Source organism: Haliotis asinina, chromosome 9 (assembly GCF_037392515.1).
Source record: "Haliotis asinina isolate JCU_RB_2024 chromosome 9, JCU_Hal_asi_v2, whole genome shotgun sequence".
NCBI classification, from domain to species: domain Eukaryota; kingdom Metazoa; phylum Mollusca; class Gastropoda; order Lepetellida; family Haliotidae; genus Haliotis; species Haliotis asinina.
In genome coordinates this window covers 16,915,735-16,930,674 of record NC_090288.1, presented here as the reverse complement: position 1 = coordinate 16,930,674, position 14,940 = coordinate 16,915,735, and the positions used below count along the sequence as shown (strand labels likewise).

At 40.2% G+C, this 14,940-nt stretch overlaps 1 protein-coding gene across 4 annotated transcripts in view; it reads left to right on the top strand.

Annotated features, from left to right (window-relative positions):
• LOC137295568 (gelsolin-like protein 2) overlaps nt 1-11,912 on the top strand; it is a 32,599-nt gene extending 20,687 nt beyond the window's left edge. For all 4 annotated transcript variants that reach the window (XM_067826974.1, XM_067826973.1, XM_067826975.1 and 1 more), the window contains exons 3-14: nt 53-133; nt 1,110-1,183; nt 1,594-1,668; nt 2,110-2,181; nt 2,571-2,698; nt 2,815-2,923; nt 3,385-3,495; nt 5,594-5,683; nt 8,068-8,156; nt 8,403-8,481; nt 9,152-9,247; nt 9,561-11,912. In XM_067826974.1, coding sequence (XP_067683075.1) covers nt 53-133; nt 1,110-1,183; nt 1,594-1,668; nt 2,110-2,181; nt 2,571-2,698; nt 2,815-2,923; nt 3,385-3,495; nt 5,594-5,683; nt 8,068-8,156; nt 8,403-8,481; nt 9,152-9,247; nt 9,561-9,656 — 1,100 coding nt within the window. In that variant the 3' untranslated portion in view covers nt 9,657-11,912. The remainder of the gene's footprint in view (nt 1-52; nt 134-1,109; nt 1,184-1,593; nt 1,669-2,109; nt 2,182-2,570; nt 2,699-2,814; nt 2,924-3,384; nt 3,496-5,593; nt 5,684-8,067; nt 8,157-8,402; nt 8,482-9,151; nt 9,248-9,560) is intronic.
• The last annotated feature ends 3,028 nt before the right edge of the window (nt 11,913-14,940 follow it).

Sequence of the window (14,940 nt, the reverse complement as noted above, 5' to 3'; positions counted from 1 at the left end):
GATAAATAAATCAAACCTGTCTCCTTCACTCCTGTCTGGTCGGTTGTTGCAGGATTGATCAAACAGAAACAGTACGACTGGAAGGATTCCAATCTTGCCCTGTTCGGCTCTGATCTGGAACGCCAAGTCAAAAGTAAGTCAAATACTTAAGAATCAGACACACTAAATCCCCCCATCCTCCTCCCTTCCTGATATGTACCCCTTCCCTTCTATGTACCTACTTATTGTCCCTTTGTGAGGAGATGTAATTGCGTTAGTGTTTGATGGTTGTCACATATCAAAAGTCCCATCAAAGCTATTTGTTCTTATTTCACCGTAATTCTAACCCCCAGTAGATCCACACTGTCTTGGCTCCAAGATTTCGACATCTTGTATATCACGTAGCATGTGATAACATATTACTCTCAGGTTGAGTACACAATAAAATAATAAATTTCATTGCACAGAAAATAGCAATGCTATAAATACATTCGTTGTGATGTCGACACCTTAAAAAAGAACTTAAGAACATGTCGATTTTCTGGACGTTTCAAGTTGTCAGTCAATTGATTTTCTGGAAAACCACGTGGATTTATGAGAGTCTGTGGGTTTTTCTAAAAACTACCCCCAAAACAAACAAGAAAAAGCCCCCACACTTATCTGTTCTCCAAACGCTGGAAAAAATACGTACTGGTTATTGGAAAAAAATATGCTACGGATGAATATATTATTATTTGGCATAGACAATACTTGTTTATTGTGAAGAGATTACATAAATATGATCTGTTTCCAAACCATAAATCCAGCTTCTCATACTATTATATTACTTGATTTCATGTCATCAGTCAGTGTTAGGAGTATAGTATGATAATATTGTGACTGCGAGACTGTAAAAGTGCTTAAATGTTGAAACAGTATATTTGTCTCGAACAGCAAATCACGAACTAAGTCATTATCCAGATACATGCCATACCTTTGGATTATGTCTTTGTGGGAGAATTATGAGCTCCCTCATGATAATGACAGTTTGATACAACACAATGAAAACAATTCAGTAGTCACCTGTGTACAGTTCACTACTTGCAAATTATTCGTTTATTAACTGGCTTAATATTATTTTGTCTCTGTAGAGGAGTCCGCCCAAGGCGAGAAAGCGTGGGCAAAGGCGGGGCAGAAAGTTGGCGTCCAGATTTGGAGAATTGTGGTAGGTCACAAAAACATAAAACCAACCCTTATTACTTGTGTAAAGTACGACTTTAAAATATACATGACATGTATACCACTCTCATTCAAATGTGACATGTTTACAACCAATGTTGCAATGGGCCGAAGGCCTTGTTTGACTTAGATTAACTTTTTACTCACAACTGCATAGCCTGCAGACGCAAAGAAGTAAGTAAGTATGGTATTACGCTTCTTCTAGCCATACTCCAGCAGTGTCACTACAGGAGACACCAGAAATGCGCTTCACACATTGTACCCATGTGGGGAATCGAACCTGGTGTAACCATGAGGGCACCTCGCCGCCCCACTCATACAAAGGAACAAGAACGGATGTATTTTAGTTCATTTGTGATTGTCGTAAAATGAATTATGATTTCATATATTTTTCAGAAATTCCAAGTCACAGACTGGCCTAAAGAAGATTATGGCAAATTTTACAACGGCGATTCTTATATTGTCCTAAACGTATGATTTACAATCCTTTGTGTCTCCTCAGTTTAGCCTTCATGAAGGTTGTTAACATTTCATTATGACACATAAGCGTGTGCAGTACTGCCGTAAGCGTTCTACTTGTTCACTTAGCGGCACTAAAATTAGATTGAGTTCGTTGTTGAAATTGAATTGAAACGACGGAGTATTATTAAAGGGAGGCGATTTGCGGTAAAATCCTTCTGTCAACTTCCATAGAAGTATGCTGCGTATTTGTCAAATGTGTCTCCTTTCTGTTCATTGCAAAACACGAGAATGCGCTATAAGTTAAATATCATATAATGGATTAATTTTCTTGCAGTAATCACAAACGAATGATTCGAGGTTTTTCAATAATTTTTGCCAGTAATTTAACAACAATTTGCAGAATTCATTTTCATGTCGGAACTGGATAAAGCCTAAGTTTCCATTTTTCAGACCTACACAGAAGACGGGTCAGATCAGCTTCTCTTTGACGTCCACTTCTGGATCGGAAAGTACAGCACGCAGGTAAATCGCCTCACGGCCTTTACCTACTATATATTTATTGGGCACATACTGACTACTGATGCCTGGGTTGTTTGGTCCACTCTCGATTTCTTACAAACCACCACCATATAGATGGAATAGTGCTTTGTTAAACTACAAACGAACCAGTCAACATACTAACTGCATGCATAAATATATAGCCATGAAGATCCAGCTTAGAGCTGGTCTTCAGCAACCCTTGCTTGTCTTTAAAGGCGATTAACGAGATCGGGGCAGGCTACGTTGATACTTTTCAACTTCACCTTCAAGCTTGCTGGATCGCTAGCCTGGCGCCTTAGACAGCTGGCACCCGCGCACCCCGTGTAGACATGCTATTGCAGTTGTCATTTATGTTTGTTGCACTATTTTAGGACGAGTACGGTACTGCCGCCTACAAGACAGTGGAGCTGGACACGTTCCTTGACGATGTTCCCGTTCAGCACAGAGAGGTCCAGGGTCATGAGTCGGCGTTGTTCAAAAGCTATTTCAAGGCCATCACGTAAGTCTGTCCATTTGTCCTACTGTAAGATTGAACTCGCTTAAGCGAATCATTGTCAACCTATGATGGTTTTGATGAAACAAACAGACGTCAGTGACAAAATGACTTGTTTTTAGAATCCTGGAAGGAGGTGCTGATAGCGGCTTTAGAACCGTCAAACCTGAAGAATACAAACCAAGACTCTTCCATTTCCATGGAGACAAGGCGCACATGGAGGTTAAGCAGGTAGGTCCTTTCCAGGGACGAGATGTCTTCATTGATACAAAGTAAACTGCAACGTCTGCATCAAAAGTCCTTCCAGCTAAGTTCCGTTCATAATTTATGGCTAAGTGGGTTGATGATGATTTTATGCAGACGTGTACCATGTAGCTGACTACCCATCCCCACTAACACAAACACAGACACACACACACACACCACTAAAATTATAATCGGTCCCTTACTTTCATCTTCTTGTTTTGTTATTTACACCGCACTCAGTAATATTTCAGCTATATGGAGGCGGTCTGTAAATAATCGAATCTTACTGCAGCGATCAACGAAATTGGGATACTATTACATGTACTTCATGTGTCAAGTAAGTCAGCGATTGACCACCCGATCCCGTTAGTCTCGGGACAATTGTTGATAATTTCACATGACTTAGAGCTATGGACAATGGCTAATAGGTCTCTGATGACCTGCAGATTCCGCGGTGCAGAAGTCGGCTGGACTCTAATGACGTTTATATACTGGACCTTGGACTGACTATCTACCAGTGGAATGGCAATGGGGCCAACGTCAACGAGAAGACAAAGGTATTTCCATGCAGGATGTTGCAAACTATCTTGTCTGACCAAACGCACGAAACTGTTCGTAGAATATATTAAATGTTTGTCAGGCCAATAATATATTTAATAATATATAGAGGATATTATATGAGTGCCCATGTCATACTATGTTTACTACACGAGTGCTTAAATGTTATAAGGTAGGATAACTGTATATGGATGACAACTTCTTTAATACTGGAACACGACGTTTCGATACAGGTTCTTGTATCGTTTTCAAAGTGTAAATGATACAGGGAGAGAACAGGCGATATATATACATAAACTAATTAACAAGTGATGATAAAGACAAAGGCTTAACAATGGATAAAAGGATAACATGGAAGCCAGTAGTGCACAGAGCCTAGTATGAATACAATGTGATGATAACTAAGTAAGCCAGTGAGGTACACAGAGTGGGTTGTTTGTACAGTAGGCTAGAGTGGTTTGATGAGCTTATCGTAAGCTGTGGGGATGGGGTAACCTTGGTCTCTGTTAATCAGGGGTCGGTATCTTTTGATGTTGATTGCTTCAGTTATTTTCCTTTTGGTAAAGTCTGATTGGTTCTTTGAGAGGACGGTGTAGTCAGTCCAGTTGATTTGGTGATCGGGATGGGCCGCTATGTGATCTGACACTGCTGATTTCTGGTCCGATTTGATGGTAGATTTCTGATGTTCCTTGATTCTGGTGTCGACAGGCCTGGATGTTTCTCCTATGTATGAGTGCCCACAATTGCAGTCAATTTTGTAGATTACATCCTTGGGGTTGGGTTTTATGGCTTGCGGGTGTTTTCTTCCACTGGCATGTAGGAGAGTGTTGATGGTGACAGAGGTGGTGAAGGTGGTGTCTATTCCTGCTTGTTGCTTAAGAAGCCTGCTGATCTGGTGGGAGGGCTTGCCGATGTATGGGATGGAAATCTTTATTAGAGCCGATTCAGATCGAGAGGGTTTGGTAGCAGGTGGCGATAAAGTTGCTGCAATTGTCCTGTTCACTAGCTGCGGTGGGTAATTATTAAGGTTGACAAAAACATTTCTCAGGTGGTTGATCTCCTCATGCAGTTTTATAGAACATACGTTCTTAGCTCTTCTTGTAAGTGTGAAGATAATACCTGACTTCACTCGTGGAGGGTGGTTGGACTGATAGTGGACATACTGGTTGGTGTGGGTTGGTTTCCGGTATACTGTTGTCTGAAGCTGGTTGGAATGGTTGCGGGATACAAGGATGTCTAGGAATGGGATCTGGTTGTTGGTTTCTGCCTCCATGGTGAATTTGACTCTGGGATGTTGCTTGTTGAGGTGGTTAAGCCGCTCTAGGGGGTCGTTGTCAGGTTTCAGGACGACAAAAGTGTCATCCACCTTCCGATACCAGCACATAGGTTGGAAAGGTGATGTGAGGAGGGCTTTCTCTTCAAGGTCTGACATGTATATCTCCGTAAGGATAGGTGGCAGTGGGGAACCCATGGACAGTCCATGTATCTGTTCATATATATCGTCTCCCCATGTGAAGTATGTTGAGTTGATGCAGGTTGATACGAGATCATGATAGTGTCTGTTGAGAGGCTTGTGTCAAGTGGCTGTTCAAGTTGGCATGTAGGGCCGTTCTCGTAGGGCTGTAAGGGCTTCTTCACGTGGAACGTTGGTTTAATGTTGGTATTTCTAGAGCGAAAGCGAGGGATATACCAGTCCTACATAGTCTGTTATGGACACGAACATACTATTCTGTGTATTACCGACGTCGTTAAATTGGGGAAAATAAACCCAAATCTACGTTAAAACATGGGCTAGCTACCCGCCGTCGCTGCATGTAGAACCCAACGTCGCAGAAGAACCGTGACGTCATGGCATCGTTCATGACGTCACGTTACCATTGCAAAGTGATATTTTGCCCTGGGATATCTTACGAAAAATATGAACCTCGATAATGTTCGTTCTCGTAGGTAATAAATTACCCTATTTATATGATTTATATAATCTAAGTAAGTTGCTTTTAATGATTTGGTGTTGGAGAAGACAGCGGATTTCTTCTGCGCTGAGGGACTGAAAGAAGAGATTTTTGAGCAGGCTGTACTTTGTTGTCTTCGTTGTAGGCGATGCAGTATGTACAGACTTTAGCCCAGGAGAGAACGGGGAAGGCCATCAACAAGGAGGTGCTGGATGAACACAGTATGGACCAGACGGTAAGCGTCAGTAGTTTAAGTGGGTCCTATCTGAATTACAATCGTATCGTCAGCACAGTTCCTAAGGTGGAGATTGCAAATAATTAGAAACAAAAATGAAAACAATAAAGGCCGACGCTGAGTAACTTATAAGGAGAGAGAGAGAGAGTGAGAGAGAGAGAGATTTGGTCGTAGGTAACGGATTCTTTACGGTTCCTTTTGTTTCAAAGCGTTGTTATTTGAGTTATTGAACATTTTAAAATCCAGTAACTATTTTAATAATATTTGACCCTCTTCACAGCCATGGAAAATAAGGGTAAGTGTTGGTCAAGGCTGCGGAACTGAAGACGGTTGTACACCTATCGTGCTTTTGTTTGTTTTGAGCTAGCTGTTATTTTATTTGTATTTTTGATTTAGTGGGTGTTTTCAGCTCATCTGGCCAGTTCTATCATGCTTCCGTAGTTACAGCTTAGCTTTTAGCTGTATTTGTCTATCCAAATAAGGAAATTGAATTTGATATTTCGACAATACTGGGGCATTTACTGACGTATTTCTGCCATGGGCACTACCCCATCCTCAACACAATCATAATGTGGCCTCTATGGAAGCATGATGTGGAGATTTATATGTACATTTATGCTTGTTTTAATAATGATAGTAGTAACATAATAATTGGAAGTAATTGCTTATTTAGTAATTGCCTAGTTTAGATTATTTTTTTAGAACGTGATACACGTCAATCATTGCCATCATGCGAAACCCACCATTTGCAGTAACACGATAGGATTTCACAAGTGATTTTCATTAATCTTCATTTAATTATGGCCAGATGAGTTGCATTTAATTTTCATTATATCATTTCCGCTTCCTCGTGGGAAAGAATAATGTATGATTTTATCCTATTTCTATAAACTGTCTATTTCTATTGTCTATTTATCCTATTTCTATAAACCCATATCTGCAATGGAGATAACTAGCAAAGACAAATGTATAAATATACGATATCTGAGTGTTTGTATGCCTCAAACAATTTTTATTCTGTTTAAATTAATTCGGTCTCATGAAGCTACACTGGCTACATAGTAGCGCTGTGCTGTTGTCGTTACGTACGTGGGCTCCACGACGTGTTTACCATCAGAACAATGCTTGCTCATGGTTTTACTGAGTTTGGATACATTTTGTTCCTCCATCATCAGTGAACACACTATGCGATTTAGTAGTAGTGATGTGTGTAGATCTTCCTTGAACCAGTGAAATGGAGCTTGTGAGCAGCTTATGGACATCAAGTGAGCTCAACATTGTGCGAACCTTCGACAGCTGTTTTATGAGACTCCAGGACCATGACACTGGGGATACGTTATCAAATTAATTTCTTGCTTGTTGTTTGACGCCACACTCAGTAATGTTCAGCATGCATAATAGTGCACCATAATCGAGTCTGGATCAAGCAATCTAGCGACTGACATTACGAGCATGGAACTATGCAACTGGGATATGGTGACTCGCGTCAACTAAGTCAGCGAACCTGACCACATGATCTCGTTAATCGTTTCATACATGGGTAGCTGAAGACTAGATCTAGCCCGGACCTTCATGGATCCGTTATCAAATGAGTGAGTGAGTTAATATTTTGCGCCACATCGGCAATATTGCAGCCATATCGTGACGAGAACAATCTAGTTTATGTAAAAAAAACTGTCTTTATCAAATGAGGTGCTGTTTGTCCGATGAAAGTAGATTGCTTATTTGTCTAAGCTCCCTGTAACATTTCATTTTCCATCGATATTCAGTTATTATGATGGAGGAACCCTCTATCTACAGACCCATGGGGTATTGGCAATGAAGCTGGCTGTAAATGCCGATTTACGCACGTAACGGTTCGTCAGGGGAGGACACAAATCTGACACCACGAGAGATGAATTGGTCATGCTTAGACATTATCTGAAGCGTACCATAAAATAACAGAGCAACCTTCCACTGTGTAATACAGTTCCGCTCTCAAGTCGCCCCCGGACCAACATAAAATCTGTTCACACAGGCTGTCACATATGCCGATGCCATGTGCTTTCACCCACAACTCACTCACGTCATGCGAGTCATGAGAACCGCAGCTGAAAACGGATGGTTGTTTGTGACATTTTCCTATCAGCTTGAGCGCCTGTTTACACAATTAATATAAAAATTATGCAACGTCTTCCTCTTCACTGATAATAAAACTCTACAATAACCACAGTAGAGTTTACGATTCCGAGTGTGTCATGCACGGGCATGTGTTTTAGGAATCACTTTCCAATTGTGAGTTTACGCATGGTTCAGTAATAGTGATCGATCTGCACCACCGGTGCAATACATGCAAAACCAAGTCAACTGAAATTTTTATGCTTACACTGTCACTGTTTTTGCAGCACGAGTTTTATGGTCTTCTGAATGAAGATGATGAAGAAGACACAGACTCACAGTACGAGGCCGGGGACTCCACCACCGAGCTGTACAGGTCTGTATCTCACACAATCGTGTATATAGGTCTATGACCTTTCATACAACAAACATAGTTGTTTCATGTATGCCCACTACGTGAAGCCATTTACGACTGCATCAGCCTTGAAAACGCCATATACACATTCTTGTAGTCAAATTTGTATGTATTGGTTTCTAATGTGAACCCAGCGTCTATATCCAACCACCATAAAGACATTGAACGATGACTATTAATTATTTACTATTTGAATGTCACCTGTAGGTTGTCCGACGCCTCTGGCTCAATGTCCTTCACCAAGGAAAAATCTGGAAAGGTTTCACAATGCGACTTTGACAGCAATGTAAGTTCTTCAGAATTGGGTAGGATTTGTTAAAAAGGAAAACGGAATCAGTAATGCAATGACTGCGCACGGCAGAAGAGAAAATAATTGAAACAGGAGTAACATCCCGTGGGCTATTACCATGATTAAAAATAAGGTTTTAATACCGGTTTTGCTGAAATGTGACATGTGTTGTGCTATAGTAACGTTCTTGTTGTTGTTGATCTCCGCACTCAGCAATATTCAAGCTGTATGGCCACGGCCTGTAAATAATACAATCTGGACCAGACAATGCAGTGAACAACATTTAAGAGCATAGATCTAAGCTATTATTGGTATACGATAACATGAGTTAACCAGTGAGCCTGACCACCCGATCGGAGTACATTAGTGGCCTCTTACAACAAGCATGAAGGCCAATTCTAACCCGGATCTTCACGGAGACTAGAGAGATATACCATGTCACTGGATATTGATGCTATACCGCGAGCCGACAAGTCCATATTTAATACCCTTTCATTTCTTCATGCTGAGCACCAGACACGGTATCAAGAAGAACCATTAGTTAATGTATTTTGGTACGACGCGACCATGTCATAAAACCACGGAACGTCCCCTCTCCGAGAGAAGCTGTTTTGAGACAGAGGTTTTAAGTGTAATATCATTTCATTGTCATTTCATCACCTTTCAGGATGTGTTTATTCTGGACACGAAGGCAGAACTGTTTGTGTGGATAGGAAGAAAGACTACTGCAGCAGAGAAGAAGAACGCCATGACGTATGCTCACGTAAGTTTACAGTAAAGCATTACCATCCTTTTAGTTCACAACATCGTGTATGGTATTGTACATACACACCTACACAGACACAGACACAGACACAGACACATTGAGCACTTTTGCCTGTCAATATTCACATTTCAAAATTACGGCGAATAAACCAGTAACGAATGATATCCCTTGACAAGCTCTACTTTGCATTCGAATGCAAAGGTAAGTATGTACGATGTTGTGTCTAGAGTGATTCGTGGCAAGGGAGCTTTATATGACCAGTTAAATCATCCTTTCAAACTTCTCAATTATAATCACTGTCATCTTCCAGACGTACCTGATGCGAAGCGACCACCCCCTGATCCCAGTCAGCTGTTTTCAGGAAGACAAACCAACCAAAGACTTCAGATCGGCCATTGCAGCATAAGCCAGAGAATCTTTACGTCTTACTTCAATGGTTTATTTCTTCTCGTCAATCGAACAGTGATATATAAACCATTTCACCTATGAACACACAATGTCATTTATATAGTGGTCATATGTAACACATGTTATATTTATCATTCCACTTTCTCAGCAATACATATTCTAATATTTTGTAGGGTTGAGTCCCATCCTGACACACCCTCAGAGTCAAACACCTAATCGCCAGCTCACAAAGTCAACCGTCTAAGCCACTCAGCCACTAGGGCTTCCCAGATATAACAAGTGTTACATGTCATCTATGTTCATCAATAGCGTAGCAAACAGCATGTCTGTGTAATAGACAATATCAAACCACAAGAAAATCAAACTGTCATTATTCATCCTAAGTTCTGCGCAGATTGAACAGTGAAAGTGTACAGCTAATATATTGTGCGCACACAGTGTTAATTTCATGTATGCACCTTGCGCCAGCTATTGCAATTGTTTGCTGCTTTTCTTCTGTAATAGCGGATGAGACTACAAGTTTATTATTTTTGTGTACCTCCTAAAATTCACATATGCTTCCCCTCGCTCGTGCTTTCCTCCGTACATTGCATGCACGCATGCATAAGTTCACTTGGGATTCAACTTCCTGTAAAATGATGGACTAGAGTAAAATGATACGCAGAGTGTTGTTTCGGTTCATATTACATATTACATATATTACATATTACATGGACCTCTAATGTTCGTCGCTGTTAAGTTTTAAACCTTTCGTAGTTTAATAGATGATTTTAGTGCTCATATTCCATTTCGTCATACATGCATACAACATCAACATTTTATCATTTTCTAGAGGGTGTCTAAAGATGTTAAAACTGTTAGTGATTAATACTAAATGTCTTGCAGAAATAGTTTTCAGTGCGATTTGTTATGGCAGATATCATAGCCGACTGCCTTTGAAACGCGTACACGACAATTCTCAGTCGTATTCATACCGAATTGATTTATATAAAGTTAATATGGTATACCATCAAATCATGTGATAAGCAACAGTAAGAGTTATTGACAGGTATGTTTCCGAAGGTGTCAAACGATGTACACATGTACACTATAAAACATTGCGAGTATAACCGTGATTACTTTGTGGATACTGTCTCCGATAAGATTTTATTAACGGTTTTACTAAACATTTATTTCAAGTAACATATCTCATAGTTTAGTCACATAATATCAGAGATACATACAGAATATACTGAATAATAATAGATTAAATATTTAACATGGATGTAACTTCCAATGGTACCCGTCGTTACAATGTAACTTCGAGCACCAGACGCAGCACATCACAGATTCATTGCAACTACCGTCTTCCCTTTACAAGTAATCTGGATTGAAAACTCTGCAGAACACTGGGTCTATTTTCAATATTTGATTGTACATATATCCGTCTTGGCCAATTACAAAAGGTGAAATTACATGTTTTCCATTTATATATATCTTGTGTTCTAGATTCATCCGTTCTGGAGCTTATTAATTTATTTATATTATTTAGTTATTCAAACATATGTGGCCTACTATGTGATACATTGTCAATGGTTGAAACAATGTGATCGTAAGCTGCTAAAACGGAAATGTTATTTTGAAAACCGGGCTTATTTTATTTTTTGACAAATAATGGTCGTGTTTCCAAATACTGATATATGATATTGATTTGTCACGATATATTTTATGTTTTAACTTCTCCATTTAGAAGACGCAATATGTATATCAGAATATTTACGTATAACGCCACTGGTTTTACTAGAGAGATAAGTCACAATCATGACGGCTTTATGTCCATCCAAAACAGATAAAGCATATCTCTGTACTTTCAGACAACATGTGACGTGATGTTTTCTTGTTTCCAAGCTGATTACACAGAATTCTATTAAAGAGCGTTTGCCATTTCATTCGTTATAAGACGCGCATACCACGATTCTGTTCAGAAGTATCCCTTCAGGAGACATTTTAAATTTAATCCAAGGATGTAAAAAGTTCCATATTTTACTTGGCTCCTTAGCATATTTGTCACCGGTTGATGTGTTTTCTTTATGTCCACCATCCAAACTGCAAGTCTCAACAGACAAAATACCTTGTCGATTGATTAATACTCCTAAGTATTTAGTTCACATGTTGTATACATGTGTGTGTGTTTTATTCAGGTCAGTTATCTCAAAGATGTGTATGCAAACAATAACCTTTGACCAGAATTCGGAAAATAAAAAGTGGAAGTCAACTGTGTCTTTTTGTGTGTTTTGGGGATAAATATTCTAGCAATATCACAAGAAATGTGCTTCACGCATTGTACCCATGTGAGGAATCGAACCCATGAAGGGTCTTATATAATATTATATAAATATATATCATGTTTTGGTTCGGTGGGTGTGACAGCAGGGTTCTGAATGATTGTCACTTTGATCAGAATACAGATTGTCCAGTTGCTCTAAACCTTACTTAGGCTTTTAAAACTGAACAAAATTTGTAGTGTCGTGATTGTTTTGGTATGCCAGTGTAGGTCGATCGTGCTCCATTGCACAGAATTTTGACACTAGTTGTGTCATTTGTGAGGTCACCGCCATAGTGTTACCTGGGTAATAAACATGACTGAAACTGAATGCCACCATGTATTGTGTGTAGTGTTATGAGATTATATGTTTATTACCCAGTTAATATTACAGACGGAGAAAAAAGAATTTCGGTTTCGTTTTACTGGGAATATGTTTCATGACGTTCTATGACCGTCAACTCTAAATTCCAACTGATAAAACTGTTGTTACAGAAGAAATGGGTTACGAAAGTAGCCCCCATTAGTCAACGAGTACTTGCGCAAGTTCTTGCATTGTCTGAGGATGATGTATCTTCCCAGCTTTACTGAAGAACATCGTGAGAAGCTAATACGAATGCGGGAATTGGCAGCACCTCGGACACGTCCATGTTACACGGACATTAAACAGCTCCTGTAATGCCGTGAGCAACTTGGTCCAGCCATTCACCACGCCTGGGTCGTGGTCCAATAACTAGGAATATACTAGCTACTGAATACACTACTAAGATGATACTGTTATACTTTTTTATGAAGCCAGTCCTTGAGTGAGGAGAATTATCTCCCTCGGAGTAGACATTGCATAACCGCCACAGAGAACAATCATGTAGCCACTTTTAAGCTATTTAAGAATGTCCAACCAACTTATATCTCAATAATCAACAATCTAAACAGAACCAATTGTCAGACTCATATTGCAGTTCAGTCGGCATGGATTCTGGTGCATCCTCTCCACACAGGGGTCAAATGCTGAATAGATCCAATATGGAATTTAGTGATTTAGGCGTACTTCGGGCCTTAGCCATCACTTTCTGAATCGGTGTCGGAGTCTGATTCAGTTGCCAGTCCTACTGCGATCACGACTCTGCCATCTGATGTTTTGATTCCATAGGATGTATCTGTGACAATGTTATTCACTACTGCTCTCTGGCAATAGTCTGTATTGTATGGGTTCACTCTCACTGCATCTCCTTTCTCAGGTGAGGTAATGTGTGTGCTGTTTTGTCGTACTTAGCTTGCTTTCTTTTCCTGGTTTGTAGTATTTTTAACCACTTTCTCACTTTTTACAGGTTTGGCTGAGGGCAGCGTAGTCTTCCTTCTGCTACCCAATTTCGCCAATCAAGCAAACCAAGATAAGGATCTTTATTGGCTTCGTCAACCTTCTATTTCTCCGTCAACATTTTCATTGTCTTGACTGCATATTCGTCCTTCCCGTTTCATTGTGGGGATTTTGGCGATGATGTCACATGATGGAAAAAGTACTGCTGAGTAAAGGTTTCAAAAGCATTAGAACTGAATGGCCATTGTCTGTGATCATAACATCTGGAATACCATGTCTGTCACAGAATGCTTTGTTTTCCCATGACTTCCCAAGACTTGTTATCGTAGACGACCAAAATAACCAAAAAGCAGTCAAATGTAAGGAAATTGAAGTAATCTTGAGTTGACCCCGGAAGACTCTTTCTCGTCACAGGCCATCCATTTTGGATCAGATCTAGCAATCTCTTCATTCCATGATCAGCACGCGTGGCACCTTGAAGTGTCCCAGAGGACTTGACTGAGATTGAAAATGGTTTCAGTTTCTATGTCAGTGAGTGATCTGATAAGGAACAAGGCTCACACCATCGTCTGTGAGAGTATGCTGGACTGAAGGTGTCTGCTACATACAACTCCAAACCCTTCCGGTAAGTTACCGTGACATCAAATATCTGCAGTTTCATCATCATCCCTTGGAGGCGTTTCGGTGCACTGTGTAGGCTCTTGCTCATTATGACGATAGCAGGCAGCTCCGTTTCTGCCTGAGCACAGTTTTTATCTGATGAGGTCAGTTATCGAGATGCATACGCAAATGGCTGACCTTCCTGAAGTAGGCATACACCGAGACTATTCTGTGAAGTATCACACTGTAAACACGTTGCAGCCTCGTTGTCGCAGTACTTGAGCACTGGAAGCTCTGGAAGAGCTTGTTTCTTGTTTACGTGAATTTGTTCATACCATTTGAGTTCTGATTCATCTAGAGCTAGAGATCTCATTGGCGCTTTAAGTTCACAGATATTGGAGGCAAACTTTAGTACAAAGTTCATCATTCCAAGAATACATGGTACTCCTTGTTTGTATGACGGGCACTGGCATTTTTAGTGCCGTCCTCTTTGGATGGATCAATCTTCAGACTGTTCTTTGTTAAGACATGCTCCAGATATGGAATTTCAGGTAACTTCAACTTGACCTTGGATTTGTTCAGTTTGATTGGCTTCTCTCGACATTTGTTAAAGACAACTGTCAATTATCTATCATGGTCTTATTCAGCCTTCTCATCAGAGTGTCCGATACCAAAGACATCATCATGTATTGCTTTCACTCCATCTAGGTCCTGCAAAGCTTCATCCATCCTTCCCTAACATTCTGGTCCAGGTGTTATTGTGTAGGATATCTGCAACTATATCTGTCCCAGGGTGTCTCGAAGGTTGTCAGAAGACAGCTTTCCTTGGTCAGTGACACATGCCAAAATCCGTTTTTTGCATCAGCCAAAGTGATGAAACGAGCACTAGATAGTTCCGACAGAATGGCATTAATAGTATGTATTTGATAATGACCTTTTTTGAAAGCTTTGATACACTCCTGATATGCGCACAAAAAGCAGCAGGTACCAAACTAGGGGCACCAAGAACAATGAGTAGTCTGCCGACCATCTACTTGAGATGCAAGTAAGACATTTCAAAGG